At 40.1% G+C, this 19,597-nt stretch overlaps 1 protein-coding gene across 1 annotated transcript in view; it reads left to right on the top strand.

The window, feature by feature from the left end:
- Window positions 1-6,672: 6,672 nt before the first annotated feature.
- The window catches only part of LOC136876099 (haloacid dehalogenase-like hydrolase domain-containing protein 2), a 38,230-nt gene continuing 25,305 nt past the window's right edge, over window positions 6,673-19,597 (top strand). The window contains exon 1 of the mRNA XM_067149761.2: window positions 6,673-6,933. Within this exon, the coding sequence (XP_067005862.2) occupies window positions 6,830-6,933 (104 nt within the window). The 5' untranslated portion in view covers window positions 6,673-6,829. The remainder of the gene's footprint in view (window positions 6,934-19,597) is intronic.

Consider the following 19,597-nt stretch of genomic DNA (forward strand, 5'->3'; position numbering starts at 1 on the left):
CAAAGGAGCGAGAACTGACCCCTGTGGCAGACCGTTGTTCAGCGATCTTTGGCTGTTTACAGCTGTCCCATTGTACACACGAAATTGTCTTTGACTCAATATGTTGTTCAGGAGTCGTGCAGTTATCCTACATGGGACCACTTTCAGGAAGTTGTAGAGTAATCCATCTTTCCAGACTGTGTCATAGGCTGCTGTCAAGTCTATGAATGCCACTGAGGTCTTGAGTTTTCTTTGGAAGCCTGCTTCTATGTAGGTTGTAAGATACATAACTTGATCTCTTGTACTTCTCTGTGGTCTAAAGCCCGCCTGTTCCACTGGAATTTTCTTGAGTATCTCGGGACCAATTCTGTTGAGCAGAAGTCTTTCTAGTAGTTTAAATGCAACGCTGAGCAAGGCAATAGGGCGGTAGCTCTCCGGTTTATCACTTGGTTTACCTTTCTTAAGCAAGGCAATAATCTTTGTCTGTCTGAATAGTTTTGGTGTCTTGCCTCTTTCGAGGATATCAGTGTAGAATTTAGCCAGCCAGGCCCGAGCCTTTTCTCCACAGTGAACGAAGAACTCTGGGTGTATACCATCCTCACCAGGGGCTTTACCTGATTTAGTGTCACTGATAGCTATGTTTATTTCTTCCACGTTAAATGGTTTAGAGTGTGCCACTGGGGAACTACTTTTCAGGAGTTTGTTCTTTCTTTAAGTTCTTGGTAAGTTTCTTGTTTCTTTTGCTTTTGGAAGTCATGACCAGATGAGAGGCGATCTTGTTTGGATGGATTTCTGACATCGTCCGTCCAGTTGCTTTTCCGTCTCCAAGCTTCTTTAGGAGAGACCATGCTTGTCGACTCGATTTAGTGAAGTCTAGAGAGCTAACTTTATCTTCCCATTTTTGCCTCCTGGCTGCATCTAGGCTGTGTAGAAGCTGGTCTGCAATTTCATGGTCACTGCTCTCAGTAAATTGTTGGTAAAGGTTTTCGCTTTCCCCGTTCCATCCAGGAATGTATTCCCTGCGAAACCCTCTAGGGATATGTTTCTTTGCTGCTGACACCACAGCTCCTACGAATCTTTCATAAGCGTCATGTGTAGTGGTATCCGACCTACGCATTTATCAAGTTCTTCTGCGAAGCCAGGCCAATCAGCCTTATTGAAATTCCAACGTGGTCGAGAATGAAGATTCAGATTGAGAATGGGCAGTAAAAATGTAGTCGAAAGAAGGTAAACTTGCACAAGAAAACATGAAGACCTAAAACAGGCTATAAAGGACCAATAAGCCGGGAAACGCCGAAAAAGGCAAAAAAGGACAAATAAAACCCACCATTTTCTGGCCTGTAATGACCCGGAATAAATATATATTATGTTAGACCTTGTCTTCGGACACTGGAGGAAAAACAAAAAAAAAAAAAAAAACAAAAAAAAAACAGGATTTTTCCTCAACTTCTGAGCCCTAGTTATTTCACTACTATTACAGATATCAAACGAACGACACCTCGTGGTACGTGCTGTCTCGTCCTGGTCCCAAGTTATACTCATTTTACCGCACGCTCCGAGCTCAGACTTCACCACAAAATGGCGGATGCGCGCGCCTCTTACTATTTACACCGTCTGACATTGAAAGCTATTTGAGAAGCTTATTTATAAAAGGTACCAAATCCAAAGTAAACCTGTACAGGAGAGAGGGAAACGGTCTGAATATAATGTTTCAACGGAAAATTCATTTTAGCACTTTTATTGAGTTCAGATAGAATATTTAGCCTATGTACCGGTAAGTTATTTACAGCGAAGGTACAGATCAGTTAAATCATATTAAATGAATTCATGGAACACATCAGTGTAAAGTATTCTGTTGTATTTTGTTGTTTTTAAGAAATATTCAAGAAAAAAGGATGGATTAGGGACTCTTCTTGGCAATGAAACATTTCACTGCAGTCACCAGAAAACTGACTGTGTTCAAATATAATTATAGTGATCAAAATTAAGTTATTTACAGCGAAGGTACAGATCAGTTAAATCATATTAAATGAATTCATGGAACACAACAGTGTAAAGTATTCTGTTATTGCTGGTCACGTGGCCCGGAAATGGCTCCTCATTGGCTGCATGAATACGTTAGGTTTTGGCCAGTTCACCCCCTGGGATTTGGTGCTTATTGGCATCAAAGTGGTTTTTAACGTCCTGTTTTACATGGACTTGGGCCGTTTTGACGATTTCTTTTGCTTTCATATTATGAAGCTTCCTACCCGCGTACCTATGTTTTCCTTCATCACCTCAAACTTGAAGTTTTTGGAAGTAACTTTTTCATTTCGTTAGACACTTCGATGTATTTGCTATCTTTTATAGTTTGGGAATAATTAAAAGAAGTCTGGTATACTACATTCCGTTTTGGGTCACAGGGATTTTTACTGAGGGACCCATTACTGGAACGAAACGATGGACGTATTCTGCGTCAAAATAATCAAGCAGAAGGAGGGGGCGCCTTAAGGCGGGTACTCACTAGGAGGCTGCAACATGCAACGCAACGGTTGCTGCAACCATATTTTTCTAATGAGTACGTCTTGAGCTTCGTTGCTGCATCCGTTCACAGTGAGGCGCGCTGTGATCCATCTGGTTGTCGGTATTCCGGCGAACACAAAGCGGCGCGCAGTGTGTTCGTTGACGTGTTCCAGGCACATTTCGTAGTCAGGACGCGCAGAGGTCATGGAATGGACTGAGGAATCCTGTCTGAATTTAATAGTAGATCGCAATTCTACATTATAATGGGACTCTTCAGTGAAGTGCCAAATAATTTCAATATCAATGACGTGTCATACAAAAAAATGTTTAATGAAATAAAATTAAATTAAATGAACCTTATCTCTATGTGATCTCTTAATTCGCTTGACACACTTGTGGTACAAATTTACTTATGACTACCGGGCGAGTTGGCCCTGCTGTTAGGGCCGCACAGCTGTGTACTTGCATCCTGGAGATAGTGTGCTCGAACCCCACTGTTGGCAGCCCTGAAGATGGTTATCCGTGGTTTCCAATTTTAACACCAGGCAAATGCTGGGCTGTACCTCAATTAAGCCCACGGCCGCTTCCTTCCCAGTCCTAGCCCTTTCCTATCCCATCGTCGCCATAAGACCTGTGTCGGGGCGACGTAAAACAAATAGCAAAAGAAAAACTTATGACTTGCTTGGATATTCTGAAGTGATACTGCAAGATGGTGAAGCTCTCACCGGTGGCTAAAAATCTCAAAGTAAGTGCCAATTTATCTTGAACAGATATAGCTTTTCTAAATGTCGTGTCCCTTGTTTTTATTTTCGGTTCAACCACATTTAATAAATACTCGAAATCGGTTGGTGATATATGAGTGAAATTCTTAAAATATCCACTTATATCTTGCGATTTCAAATCCCGAAGCAAATTGGAATTAGCTGTACCTTTGTAAAAGTCACCTTGCCACCAACGACGGGGATGTTTATAGTCCTCGAGTAGGTAATTCAGCTGAATATACACAGCACTTACGACGAGTATACTGGACGACATGGTTGCATGTGTCACAACGAACGCTGCAGAACTACTGGTGTTCGCATTGAGGTTTAACGAACGTACACATTATACAAGGTTGCAGCCTCCTAGTAAGTACCCGCCTTAATGTTCCACTTCCGGTGCACCTACTCTCGTGGAAAAAAGTATGGATACCGGAGTTAATTCCTTAATAAAAAGTTTATCCTTTGCGGCACATAGAAACAAGCTACACCAAAATTTAGCTTATTTTAGTCTACGTTTAATTATGTGGAGTATGAATTTTTATCATACCCAGTAAACATTTTTACGGAGTTGAACAAAAAATGTGCCGGTATTTTTTCAATTTCCAACGGAGCGCTCACTTTGAAAATTCATAACTTAAGTACTGATCTGCTCGTTACCAAACTTTATCTATCTATCTAGGTATTCTGCCTTATGGCAGGTCTTGTCATGGGATGAACCTCTTCCACTGTTGCCTGTCCTGCGCCAAGTTTTTCATGTCCGAATATTTATTTCCTTGGATATTGTCCAACATTTGATATTTTTTCCTTCCTCTTCCTCGTTTGCCTTTCACCATTCCTTCTATTCCTTCTTTCAGTAAACAGTCCCTCCTCAAACAATGTCCAACCCAGTTCATTTTTCTCCTTCTAATGGTTTGTAAAATACTTCGTTCTTCTCCAACTCTTCGTAATACCTCCTCATTCCTTACCCGGTCTTCCCATTTCACTCGTTCTATTCTCCTCCATACCCACATCTCTAGTGCCTCCAATCTTCTCTCATCTTTCTTTCTCAATGTCCAAGTCTCTGCGCCATACAGCGCTATGCTCCAAATGTAACACTTAGCAAGTCTTTTCCTCAAATCTTTGTTTAGTGGTCCACAAAATAATTTTGATTTTTTCCTAAAGCCTTCTTTTGCTATGGCAATTCTTTTCTTAATTTCTGTTGTGCAATACATATCATCTCTGATCATACTTCCCAAATACTTGAAGTTACTGACTTGCTCTATTTCTTCTCCTCCTATACTAATATGACAACTTCTACCTTTTCCTCCAGTTATCATACTTTTGGTCTTCTTCTTATTAATTCTCATTCCATATTCTTCTAGTTTCATGTTGAGTTTATATAACATTTGTATCATTTCACGTTCGCTTTCTCCCATCACAACCATATCATCTGCAAATCTTATACATTCTACTCTCCTACCTCCAACACAAACTCCACTATTTCCATTAAAACTTTCATTGATTATTTCTTCGAGATAGATGTTGAATAGTGTCGGTGATAAAGAGCAGCCCTGTCTTACACCTCTTCCTAATTCAATTTCTTCACTTAACTCATCTCCTATTCTCACTCTTGCTCTCTGGTTTATATACAAATTCTTTATTAGCCTTCTATCCCTCCAATCAACTCCATGTTTCTTCAGGATTGTCATCAATTTGTCCCATCTGACACAGTCAAAAGCCTTCTCAAGGTCAATAAATACAGCATAAACCTTCCTGTTTTTCTCTATGTACCTCTCTCCTATCACCCTCAGAAGTCCAATGGCGTCTCTTGTTCCAACTCCTCTCCTGAAACCAAACTGTTCTTCACCTATAAAGTTATTCAGCTTTCCATATATCCTTCTGTTGAGCGTCCGCAGTAAGACTTTGGCTGCATGTGAAATTAGACTCAATGTCCTATGTTCTTCACATTTTTTGCTGTTCTTTTTCTTTTCCATAGGGATTAAGATGATTTCACTGAAGTCCTTTGGCCATTTTCCTGTCATGTATATTTGATTACATAACCCAATCAACTCCTTTCTCCCTTCGTTATTTAACGCTTTTAACAGTTCAACAGGAATCTCATCTATTCCCATTGCTTTTCTATTTTTCATCTCGTTCAGTGATGCTTCGATCTCCCTTCTCAGTATGGTTTCCCCTTTATCATCCTCTTTAACCATATCTTCCTCCTCTAATTCAAGTTCTTCTTCATTTGGTCGATTGTCCCGATCATATAGCCATTCTATGTATTCTTCCCATCTTTTCATTATTTCTTGGGGTTCATATATCATTGTGCCATCTGTAGCCTCTATTTCCTTATTGCTGTTGTTCCTTCTCTTTTCTCTGAATACTTTAATATGTCTTAAAGTAACTTACTGTTAATCTGTATCCCAAGTTTTTATTTCAATTGATATTTGTGAAAAGGGTTGTTGTACATTTTGTGAATTTCTAGGTGAACGCTCCGTTGGAATTGGGAAAAATGCTGGCACGTTTTTGTTCAATCTGCGTAAAAATTTTAACTGGGCACGATACAAATTTATACTGCACATAATTAAACGTAGAATAAAATATGATAAATTTTGGTGTAGGTTGTTTCTATGTAGGGGCTGCCTGGTCGAGGCGGTAAAGGCGTGCTCGGTTCGCTCGGAAGGACGTGTGTTCCCCGTCAGGAAGTCGTAACATTTAAGAAACGAGATTTCCACTCCCGTAGGTGCACATGGCCCTGAGGATCACTCAACCTACACCACAAATCCCTGGGGGCAAAGGCGGCCGGGCGTAGAGCTAACCACTCTACCCCACCGAGTGCCGAGGTTGAGGTTAGTGGAAGCCTTTACCTTCCACCCCTCCAGGGGCCTTAATTGTCTGTACGGAGATGACGTTGCTTTTTTTGTGTCTATGTGGGACAAAGGATAAACTTTTTATTAAATATTTAACTCGGTTGTCTATACTTTTTTTCACGACAGTAGTATAGTTCTCGCAATTTCCCCGTTAACGTTCGGCACGCTTTCAAATTCCACACTGCACTCCACGTGGAATCTTTCATTTACAAGGGAAGAATGCTATTGGTTCGTGACATCTGCTGATGACCGATAGGTGAGCCGACCACAAACAGCCGTACATGAGAGACATTGCTTACCGGTCGAGCCGGCGTATAGTCCTGTTGAACTGTTGAACGTTTGAGTCGCCGGTTGTTAACGAGGAAATTGTGAGAACTTTATCATAAGTTCAGGCTTGCTCAAGGCCAAAGACACGTTCTGTAAGCTACTTATATAATAACGTAGATTCTGACGCTGAACTTTCATTCGTTTTTGTTTTAATTATACTTCCTCTTCCACACAGCATGTTGTACGATGTGACGTATGTCCTGCATGGAAACAGCATCTACTGCAGACTTATTGCACTCGCTAAGACTACTGATAGACTTGGGGTCAATGTCACATTCCTTAGCTGTTTGACGTATGGAAGTGGGCGGAACTCGCTCACGTGAGCTCTATATCATATGGGGAATATTTTAAATAACGGTGCAGAGAACAAGAATCTTGCGCATTCTTCTGCGGAAATAGAAAGCAACCATGAATCGCTTGAGGGGCCCTATCAAAGCCCTTCTAATAGATTTAAGCGGTACCATCTACATAGAAGATGCTGCAATACCAGGAGCTATTGAAGCACTTAAAAGGTAAATTCTCTATAGTATTTCATGTTAAATTTTCTAGTGGGTTCATGTCATATGACATTGTTATATCAAGTTTATTTAATCATAGGGATTGATACGGCGTTACCCAGATCCATCTCTGGTAAGATATAGTATTCAGTGTACGCTACCTTCTGATCAAGTCTCTATTTGTCTCAGTCTCATCCTGGGCTCTGACAATAAGAAAATGACTGATATGGGTTTTACTAGTAGCAATAATCCTCATGCAGTCAGTCCCTGTGATGAGAGGTGTGAAAGTGTTGCTCATAGGACACGATTAGTACACGCATTTCAGTGGGCTTGGCAGACAGGCATGTAACACCACCGTCTGTCTCAGTGAGGAAAGCAACGGGAAACTACAATCCTCATTTCCCTAGTGCCGGGCTGAGTGGCTCAGACGGTTGAGGCGCTAGCCTTCTGACCCCAACTTGGCAGGTTCGATCCTGGCTCAGTCCGGTGGTATTTGAAGGTGCTCAGATACGTCAGCCTCGTGTCGGTAGATTTACTTACACGTAAAAGAACTCCTGCGGGACTAAATTTCGGCACCTCGGCGTCTCCGAAAACCGTAAAAGTAGTTAGTGGGACGTAAAGCAAATAACATTATTATTCATTTCCGTAGTAAGCCTCTTCGAAGACGCCTTGGCTACTTATCACAGCTGATGCCGGATCTGCTGAGGATCCAACAAGCTGAGGACTCGACATACACAATACCACTAATGTATGGGTATCAGTATAGTTAGAATTTATGCATATTTTACGAGAGAGAGAGAGAGAGATATTACCTGCACTTAAGCCGCAGGTGGAATGGAAAAGTGCTTGCTTTGTTCCCGTGTGACGGGGATAGAGTGCGCGGGCGGGCAGTGCAATGAGGATGGTTAGCGGTAAGCATACGGAATGAATGGTTTATTTACGAGTGAAGTTCTTGTTGAGCGCATGTTATTAACGTTGCATTCCTATACTTGTTGTTGAACGTTATTTGCAAGGTCTGTCTAGGGAGGTCAAGTCACGAATGCTACTTGTGGAGCCGCCATATTGGGTCTTTAAGTGAACGTAACCAAAGACAAGTGTATTCGAATTTAGAGGATTTAGGCACCAAATATTGAACAAAAAACAAACGAACAACTATTTCTCATACAGAATTTAACTGGGCATCTATTGTTCATCTATATATAAATATGTACAACTCGTAAATGACATGAATGCATTCACAGCTTTATGAATAGGAAGATAATTAATAGAATCTCAATTTCATTTTTTTGAGAAACAAGAATCAGGAGAAGTGCTCATGTATATTCTTTCACGTCTATATTACTTGATCTTACCGTGTTTCTAATCAATATCGTCTATCAAAGTACTTAATCTCATTGACAGAAACACAGATATCTGTACAGTACCTCTGTTATATCATGAATAGATGAACTATTGAAGTTATAAGTATTTAAAGACAGTTGTGGTAAATTTCCTTGATCATTTCCTTTATTAAGAAAGTAGTAACGGATACTGCGTTTGTAAAAGGTTACTTCAGCATGTTGACAAAGACTGAATGCCTCTTGAGTTGAGTGCATTAAATTATGTTCGCTGTTATCTTCATTTTTTGCCAGTTGTTTTACGTCGCACCGACACAGATAGGTCTTATGGCAACGATGGGGCAGGAAAGGGCTAGGAGTGGGAAGGAAGCGCACGTGGCCTTAATTAAGGTACAGCCCCAGCATTTGCCTGGTGTAAAAATGGGAAAGCACGGAAAACCATTTTCAGGGCTGCCGACAGTGGGATTCGAACCTACTATCTCCCGAATACTGGATACTGGCCGCACGCTGTTGTTATCCATTGATGTGGTAAATTATTTGGGTTCTGAGGCAAAAATACACTTCTCATATATAACTAGAGTGATGTTCTTAGCTACTTTAACTAGTTTACGGATAACCCATGCAGCTGAGCAGTACAAAGTGGTGGTGGTGGTGGTGATTATTGTTTTAAGAGGAAGTACTATTGGGCAACCATCCACTTTTAACACTAATCAGAGGGAAAATTTTGAAACGATCCGACACTTCGAAAAATTGTGGTATTGGCCAAAGAAAGAAAAAGGTCACGAAGTTCGTGAAAATGAAAGACTTCCAAAGCTTCGACTGCTCTAATACGTCGGGGTCGGAAAAGAACAAGAGTTGACCAAGGAAGGTTGAATACGATAGAAAAAGTGAGGAGCCTGGCACAAGTAAGTGGAAAGAATGCCAAGACTCAGCTAAGGGCCCCATGATCTCCAACCCACGCTCTCAAGTTGAGAGTCTCTGGAGCCCCCTTTATTCGCGTCTTACGACAGGAAGGGGATACCCTAGATGTATTATACTGTCCCCACAAAATGGTTCAAACCCGACATCTGTATTATGTTTATGTCAACATCACTTGAAAACCGGTGATAATAATATGTAGGGCTACAGTCTTCAGTTGGCTTTTGGCGAAAAAAATAATCAAGGTAACACATCATCATCAGAAGAAGAAGACCGAGCAAGTGGCTGTGCGGTTTCGGTCAGGTAGCTATCAACTTGTATTCGAGAGATAGTGGGTTCGAACTCCACTGTTGGCAACCCTGAAGATGATTTTCCGTGGTTTCCCCATTCTTCCACTTATCATTCGAATCACATGTATCACTGTCGTAGGAGTGGTATAACACTTGCGGTATATAACTGCGAACCTGTTTGTATAGGCTTTCATAATCTTTACCTCCTCCCTTCCCCCCTCCCACCCGTGGGTGGAGGTGGTAGAATAACACCCACGCTATCCACTTGCCTGTCATAAGAGGTGACTAAAAGAGGTCCCAGGGTCTCTTAACTTGGAAGCCCGAATTGGCGACTACGGGGCCCTTAACTGAATCCTGGCTTCTTTCCTGTAACTTAGCTTACTTGTGCCAAGCTTCATACTTCATTTTTTCCTAAACGAGCTACCTTGTGTAGTTAACTCGAAAAAAAAAAAAAAAACACTGTGACGTACCCACTTGGCGCACAGATGAATGACAAAATTATAACGTGGCGGGTCACTTTAATATTAAAATAAATAAATGATATGTCATTGTTTCTCCATAAACAGTATCCCAAGGGCGCCAGTCTTCAAGCTTATGGCTTGAAAACAAAAGTAGATTAATAATAATAATAATAATAATAATAAAAATGCGTAATGAGTCTCAAAAAACTCCCAGGGGTGAGGTGAACGGAACACAAATCATCAAGTATACTAACTTGGAATTTAAGGATCATTAATAATCATTTCATAAAATACAAATTAGAACAGCTATTTATTAAGATGAAAAACGTGACGTAACGGCGTTTTAACGACATCTGAACTTACGGAAGCAAAAGAAAAATTGAATGAAATTAATTTTAAAAATGAACTGTTGCGCGAAGACTTGCAGTAACTTATGCCATAAGCTCACCATATGTAGACTCTGTTGTCTTGAAGCTGATGATATGTGGATCTCGTACCGGCTGCCTTCTCTGTTGTTGGATTCCAGTCCTACTTCTACATTTCCTGTCCTTAACACTTTCTACTGTACTCCTTACATAAAGTCGTAATGAGTCCTAATTTTAAGTGCAAAACCACCATGGGTTATGTTCATGGAGAGAATACATTCGTATTCTTCCGTATTACGGAACAGTAGCGTAGCTAAATTCATAATAAGAGCTCTCCTGCCCTATACTAGTCAAAGCCGGTCTCCCGTTGACTACCTCTCGTCATTGAGATAACAAGTCCCAATGAGAGTAACTTTTGAGTAGAATATACTCAGATGCGAAGTGAACTAAGTTAAAATCTTATCCGATGTGTAGACGTAGAATCGTAGTAAGAGTATGAATAAGAATATAAATGAGAAAGTCCGAATGTCCTCTCCAGCCCTTGTCGGTGGTATTTATCGGTTCAAAAGTCTCCTTCCATCAGCCATATCACATGGTCCAGTAAGATTCGAGGTCTCATCCCTTCTCCCTTGTATTGCTGTGAATCCATCACGTTGCTTCATTACGTTCATTCACATAGGCTGAACTTTCCCGCTGAAATAAAGCGTCTCGAAGCGGAGTTTGAAAAGTGGGTGTTAATAATGTATCAACTGTCTCTTCATGAGGTGGAGAGGGTAATATCTCTCGTAACCTCGATGACGTACTTTTCCTGGAACTGGGCTGAAATTAGCCTGCTGACTCTGGTCACCTCACAACGGCTATTGGAAAATTTACTGCAAGTTATAAATATGCGTGATGTTGAAATACTTTACCCAATAATTTGTTCGTTCAGAATACGTTATAGCCGCGATACAAAGAAATGAAATGATGATTGAAATGGATGATAAAAACCCTATATATATATATATGTATACATATTAATTTAAAAATGACCTATCAGTGATTAAATATATACATCTTATCAATTAAATATAGTTCAATAATTAAAATAATTAAAAATATACAGTGATGTCCCAAACATCACAACACGTATAATATTATTATACAGTTCCTGTTACATTTGCTGCTTCTTTTAAAAACATATTTGTTTGGAAACTTTCCTATAACATTTTAAAGACTTGGGTGGATTAGAAACATTTTTGGGATGGAATTCCACTTGAGTGTTACCGTCCATCTACACTCTTCTGTTCAAATTGCGATCCATCAAAATGATATCAGAAGAAAATACATAATGGAACCCACAAATACAAAAATTGTTCATATAAACACGTGATTCTTCAGGAATAATTCCATTGTAATAACTTACTAATCTCGAACAAGACGGAATTATAAGTGGGTTGCTATTTATCACGCCTGTAATTTTTTATCGTATCCACTGAGCTCACCATTGCTTATCACTGGAAAGCGAAACACTACAATCCCGCCAGTTGACTTATTCTGACAATTTGGTGTAGCGCAGTATCCCATTTCCCTTAAAAATGCAAATATATTTCATATATTTCATATCACATCATAACGGTGCTTAAGAACCAATATGGCCGTCACCGCAAAGGATTGTGGTAGCGTGACTAGACCTTCGAATACTTACCTTGGTTATTTGTGTTAGCTATCTCTATGATGACGCATAGTATTGGACAACATATATTCCTATTTGAGACATTTCTACTAAAGAAAAATCGTATGATAGAACAGTTCGCAAATTTAACTATCTGTGATTTTTATTTGTGGCGAACTTCAAAACAGGAAGTTTACAAGAATAATCAATGTACTCTTGAAGCCGTGGAGAATCAAGTCAGACGATTGATACATTTCAGAGGTGGAGATACAAGTGTTTCGGAATGTTTTACGCCGATACGTTTGTATCGAGAACGATGGACTTTATATTCAATAGTTGCTTTGCTGAAAGGTAAGATGCACATTAATTTTCAACTTCATTCATTATTAAGTCCCAACTAACAATTTGGGCCTACCGTAATATACGCGATCGGCCGCCCCCGCTACTACGATTTATCGGTGAGTCTAGCAATGGATTGCGGGCATTCTGTTCCTCTGACGTCCCCAGCATCGTACGGTACCTTTTCTCTGCCTATCCCTGCACTTTAAATTCCCGGTAGGTGCCTGTTTTGAGTTTGTGCTGGCTAATCTCGAGAACCACCGAACGGATTTTGATGCGGGATTTCACCACTTTATAGAGCAATGGTCCGCAAGTATTTTATGTCACGCTCCCTTCTGGAACTTGAAATGGCTTGAATCCCCTTTTATTGTTCTTGTGTTCTACACTATTCGTACTTTGCACAAGCAACCGGGTCATGGATCTTCTGTTTGGGCCTATCTACAATAATAATAATAATAATAATAATAATAATAATAATAATAATAATAATAATAATAATAATAAAAGTAACGCAGAGGCTTTGGTGCTAGCTTCCCCTTGTGGACGACCGGGCTTCGAGTACCTATGACACAGGATTGAGATTTTCACGTGAAAAATCATATGGACTATGGAAGAATACCTGAATGTGCCTTTATGCATGATCATGAAACAGAGTTATGTATTCGTCAAGGAAAAGAGCAAGTTCAGAACTTTCGCTTACTTAAAACTAAGTAATAACTTTCAAGCACAGCAAATTTTAACAGTTATGCAAAATAATTCTGTTTTTGTGTTGCTGAAAGGTATCGAAGATTTAATATTACAACTAACAGGGAAATCTTGATGGTTGCATGTACAGTAATCTGGGGTTAAAGAAACTGGTTCAGTTCACTTCAGAAACTTTGTCTCTAATTAGTTCTTCACTAGTCCACATCAATATTGCTTAGTTCAATTAGAGTTTTAACATTTGAAAACTTATGACTTCTGAACGGCAATACTGTTGCGAAAACACAAATTAACGTATAGGCTACAATATAAATATGTAGGCGTTATTTAAATGTCAGTTAAGAATCAGATCATAGTTGCTCCCCCTAGAATTACTCTCTGCGGCCCCTACTTTAACGGAGAGGAGGCTCTGGCGCTTTCAGTCGGTGCCTCCGGAGAAAACCTCCGATTGAATGACAAACGCGTAGTTTGAACTTGGTACGGGAAAAATGAACGCGCATTTTTAAAGGGCATTTATAACTTATTGCTTTTATTCCACGAAACTACGCCCTTCCGTTAAGTTAATACTTGAATTATATGGCGTATTAGAGGTACCGAGCTGATAGCTACGTAATCCAAACCGCGTGGCCGTTTGCTGGGCGAGTGTACATCTGGTGGAACCGATTCCATTAACTGTTTAGCTCCTGTCCTCATCGCTATTGGACAGAATTATATTGTCCTGTGCTGGTCCCCACCGTCGACAGTCCTACGAATGGTTGTCCGTGGTTTCCTATTCTCATGCACTAAGACGAATGCTGGAGCAGTTCCTAGTATAGGCAACGGCCGGTAACAACCTGACCTTCACCGAATAAAATTTCCTTGGTTTACGGCAAGGCCTCTCGGGGTGCACGCGCTCGTGCACTGCACGGGCAAGGTGCAGGAGACTACTTCACTAGGTTGACCAGACTGCAAACCCCAACTCCTCTTTCCCTACATCTCTCTCCCCCGTTCGGCCTGTCTCCACCTTCTTCACCTTCCCCACTGATATTCCCCTCACTGGGAAATGTTTATGTGCGGTGAGCGGAGACACTCAATTGTATGGGATAATGTTACCGGTGTTAAAAACTCCTCTTTCAATATGGTTTGAGCAGACAATTTATCTTCTCTAGCTCTTCTTTTCCTTTTTATTTGCAATTATACCAGTAATATCTGGAACAAGGGATCGGCTGACAGCAATTCTGAGAGCGTTCTTTAAATTACGATCAGAAATACTCGCACGCAATCTAGTTTTCTTACAAGTCAAAAAAGAACATAAAACTTTGGCATATGCATGTGGAACCAAACATAGAAATAAACTTAGCTAATTCTCGATGCAGCTTAGGAAAATCTTCCTTCGACAAATTTTCGTAGAATTCGAGCAAAGTCTTTGTATTGAAAAATTGATATTTTTGATGATCACGTAATTATTGTCCCTCGGATTAAGCATTTGGCTTTACCGTCACGACTGAGAAAAAATACGGAAGTTCCCAGTTCGATTGAAATATACTTTCGGAATTGTTTGCTTCTTTTGAAACAGGTTGCTCCATGATTATGTTGTTGTCTTGGACTTATATATTTCACTGATAAACAAGCCATCTATCACCGAACGCTTCGTCGCTCTCAGCACACTACACCATCCGAGTTGAGCCGAGTCGGGCCGATGCACAGTGCATGGATCCCTTGCGCCTCGGTTTGCACGCGTGAGATTTTGGGAGTGTTGCCGTCTAGGAGGCCCGCCGTCTCCATCAGAGACGGAATGAAAACTTGGGTGGTAGTAGTAGTAGTAGTAGTGGTGGTGGTAGTTGTAGTAGTTCAGGAGCGTAGCCAAGTGGGGGTCACTGGATGTTAGAACCCCTCACTATAGAATGTTTACAAAACGAAAATGAACAGAAATAAGAAACAATAAACTAAATAAACATTATTAAACATCTGACAGATCTGTTGAATCTATTTTGTAAGAAGCCTTGAAAGTAAAACTGTTGACCTTGATCATATTGCTCTTGTTGTGTATTTTAATGTAATATTTTGTAGTGTATTGCAATCTGAATATCAATATAATTCACTTGTATCAGTGTTCTTATAATGACAAGTCTTGCATGCGCGCACCACACTCACACACGCATCTTCATTGTGTTCTGTCATCATTTTGTAACTATAACCCTCCCCCATCGGTCGATCTGGCTACGCTACTGTAGTAGTTATATCCTCTTTCGTTGAATCTTACGTTCAACCCAAACTCTTACGAATAGCTGAAAGTTTCTAGTGCTCTTAATGGAGCGGAGCTGCACTTTCACTCGGAGCTTGGAATTCAAGAGGACAAATTGGGGCAAATATTAGTTTATAGGACGAGGAGTTAGGGATTGGAATAATTTACCAAAGGAGATGTTCAATAAATTTTCAAATTCTTTGCAATTATTGAAGAAAAGACTAGGTAAAATACATATGGGGAATCTGCCACCTAGGCGACTGCCATAAATGCAGATCAGCGGTGACTGATTCCCATTAAATTGTGCCATGTTTTACAGCTCAGTACTTATAGACTTGAACTCCTCCCTTAGCTCGTAACAAATCATCCTACATTTTTTGCGTTTATGACATATATCCAGAAATTAAAAGCGAATTCAAATGTAAATTTAACCTACTGTATTCTGGCACCAATGTCTTTCTTTCTTTCTTAATCTGTTATACCTCCAGGGTCGGTTTTTCCCTCGGAATCAGTGAGGGATCACACCTCTACTACCTCACGGGCATTGCTGGCACCAATGTAGTGGGAATATTTCAATAATAATAATAATAATAATAATAATCATGTACAGAATCAACAAGATGGAGGTGGCATATCAGCTGTCTAGGAATGTCTACAACAAAAGATCAGTGTCCATCAACGCCAAGCTTAGGCATTATTGTTCGGTAGTACGCCCGGAAGCACTGTACGCAGCAGAATGCCTTGCAATGAACAGAAAAGGTCTGATGGAGAAGCTAGAAGCTAAAGAAAGGAAAATCCTGAGAAAGATTCTTGGACCAATCAAAGAAAATGGTGAGTACAGGAGACGACACAACAGCGATCTGTACCAACATATGGAGAGGATAACGGACACGATTCGGGAAAGGAGGATTAATTTTTATGGCCATATAGCACGCATGAGCACACAGAGACAAACCAATAGGATCTTTTCCTACTTTCTTAACAAGAAAACCAAGGGACCCTGGTTTATCGAAGTTGAAAAAGACCTTCAAGAAATAGGAATCACACTCGAAGACATCCAGAAACGTGCTCCTCTCCAGAAAAAGCTCCAGGGATACAAGAGGTTCCAAGAAAGGCCAAAGTTGAAAACAGGCAAGAAGTGGACTGATGAAAGGAAGGAGGCTCACAGAACGAGAATGCGTGAGTACTGGGGAAGAATTAAAGCTCAAGGATGCAAACGGTTGAAATAACGTGGTCCACAGCAGGCCGAAACGAAGAAAGAAGAAATAATAATAATAATAATAATAATAATAATCGCAGGGTATTGTATAAATTCTTCACAGGCAGAGCCTACAATTTTCTGAGAAACAATTGAACCTATGTAGATACAATATTTGTTGCGAGTATTCACAGGGCTTGTATCTAAATGAGATATGAATTATGTATGTATGTATGTATGTATGTATGTATGTTCAATCCTCAGCCCTAAGGCTGGTGGGATCTTCAACAGTTTCACCATCAGCTGTGATAGATGGCCTAAGCATCACTGAAGAGTCGTACTAGGGAAATGAGGAGCGAGGTAATTTCCTGTTGCTTTCCTCACCGAGCCAGCAGTTGCTATTACGTATCGGTCTGCCAAATCCACCGAAATGCGTGAACCAACCGACCCTATGAGAAACATTTTTCACATCATTCACAGCAGGGACTGGCTGCATAAGGAATGGCATTACTAGCATATCTTATACCTCAGTCACTTTCATATTGTTAAAGTAAAGGAAAGGACTGAGACAGATCAATGAAAGTAACAAAAATTGCTCTAGCCCGAAATCGTTGATGATGGAAAGGGGTTGGGACCCTTTGTCACCACCTGCACCAACGCTGCATCGAGCTGTTGCTGTCGCTGGTTATGCTCTGAATGAACATACAAAATACAACAAACGGTCAATATTTTGTTATAAATTCCACTCCATACGCCTATATCTACATGGCATGCCGCAGCCAGGGGCACGTTCAGGACGGGGTTCAGTGCGTATACTTGAGCAAGCACATAAATATTTGTGTACCTAGATGTAGGAAACATACTTTCGTTGGTTACATTTATTTTCTATAAAGGACTATGATATTTACAAACTGGATGCAAATCAGGTCCTGGAAAGGGATTTGCAGCATACCACCGGCACTGGATACAAAGCAACCATAGAGCTGCTCACCTACACGACCGTAATTAGCCGCCAGTGATATGCAATTAAAGTCTTTTAATGAAAACACAATGTATGTATGTATTGTACCAGTAAAAGAGCCCGACTTAAAGATTTTATTTTTAACGTAAGCATGAAATAGTTCTCAGGGCGAAACTGGATAGACACTAGCTAGGGCTTGGTACAGGAGGCAGGGTCCTATCTACAAGAAAATTTTTAATCAGATTGAATAAGTGTGTATTCATGAAATGCATATCAAATTGCACACCACCTCATTGTAGATAGGGGTTGTCTTCAACATCGTCCTTTTAATGGTCCGGGTCTCCAGCTCACCGGGTCGAACAGGCTGGAACACGTTCCGGAAGATGCCAAATACTCCGTTAAGATGAGGCCGGAACACCCAGGTTGGTCGTGTGTGAGGAAGTCTCGAACTTCCGATGTTCTGGATGATCTCCGATGGTCTCTGACGATGTTGCAGGTAATCATTCATCACCTAAGTCCAATGTGGCTGATAGACTCAATGTCCACACAAAGACTTCGAAAATGAGTTCTTCGTCACTCGCAGAATTTACAAGTCAAAGTTCATAAAGACCTTGAATAATTGGTTTCTCACCACTGGCAAAATCACAAGTCAATGTCCATAAAGACTTTAAAGAATTTTAGAGTTCATCACTGGCAAAAGTTACAAGTCAATGTCCACAAAAGACTTTGAATAATTTTAGAGTTCATCACTGGCGAAAATTACAAGTCACTGGCTGTGAAGACTTTGAATAAATTGTTCCTTAACACTCGCAAATATTACAAGTCCATGTTCATAAAGACTTTGAATAATTTTAGAGTTCGTCACTGACAAAAATTACAAGTCAATATTTATAAAGACTTTGAATAATTTTAGAGTTCATCACTGGCAGAAATTGCAAGTCAATGTTCATAAAGACTATGAATAATTTTAGAGTTCGTCACTGGCAGAAATTGCAAGTCAATGTTCATAAAGACTTAGAATAATTTGTCCCTTAACACTCACAGATATTACAAGTCCATGTTCAGAAAGACTTTGAATAATTTTAGAGTTCACACGCGCACAATTGATAAGTCCCATATGGCCGTGATGGTTTAAGTTCCGCATGAAGACTGTAACTACTCGAAGATACCCTCTGACGACTACGGCAGTGTGTAGAGTCAGACTGAATACTCAGCTGTGACTGACTGATCAGGCTAAAGTGAGTCCTCTTTATATTCGGTTTGGGGGCTTCTACGTCATCATATAGCGTGATCCCTTGAAGCTGGTTATCTCATGAATCCCTCGACGGATTTGTACTTGAGATTCACGCTTTGCGACGTTTATGTAATTCCCTTCAAAATGACATGTCGCTCAAGTCGCTGCCATAATTATTAGAGGTGTTTTAAAATTTTCTTAATCGAATGTTCGTGAAGGTGTGACGCTTGAATCGAGAACATACCAGGTCAGGCCAGCTACACTTGGCGTGTCAGGCGGGTGATCTATCTTGCCCCTGCAGCTACGTCATACACACAGCTGTCCTTGACTCGCTCGCTCGTTCCACTGAATGTAAACAAACCAGGCTTGCTCGGAGTATTACGCGTGATGATTAAATGCAATTAACTATAAAAATACGCATGTACAGGTCGTAATCGGTACAGTATGTATGTATGTATGTATGTATGTATGTATGTATGTATGTATGTATGTATGTATGTATGTATGTATGTATGTATGTATGTATGTATGTATGTATGTATGTATGTATGTATGTATGTATGTATGTATGTATGTATGTATGTATGTATGTATGTATGTATGTATGTATGTATGTATGTATGTATGTATGTATGTATGTATGTATGTATGTATGTATGTATGTATGTATGTATGTATGTATGTATGTATGTATGTATGTATGTATGTATGTATGTATGTATGTATGTATGTATGTATGTATGTATGTATGTATGTATGTATGTATGTATGTATGTATGTATGTATGTATGTATGTATGTATGTATGTATGTATGTATGTATGTATGTATGTATGTATGTATGTATGTATGTATGTATGTATGTTGGGTATTCAGCCCGAAGGCTGGTTTGATTCTCCGCAGCTCCACCAACATCTGTCATAGATAGCCTAGGTGTCACTGAAGAGGCTTACTAGAGAAAGGAGGAGCGAGGTAATTTCCCGTTGCTTTCCTCACC

The sequence above is a fragment of the Anabrus simplex genome, chromosome 6 (genome assembly GCF_040414725.1).
Source record: "Anabrus simplex isolate iqAnaSimp1 chromosome 6, ASM4041472v1, whole genome shotgun sequence".
Lineage (NCBI taxonomy): Eukaryota > Metazoa > Arthropoda > Insecta > Orthoptera > Tettigoniidae > Anabrus > Anabrus simplex.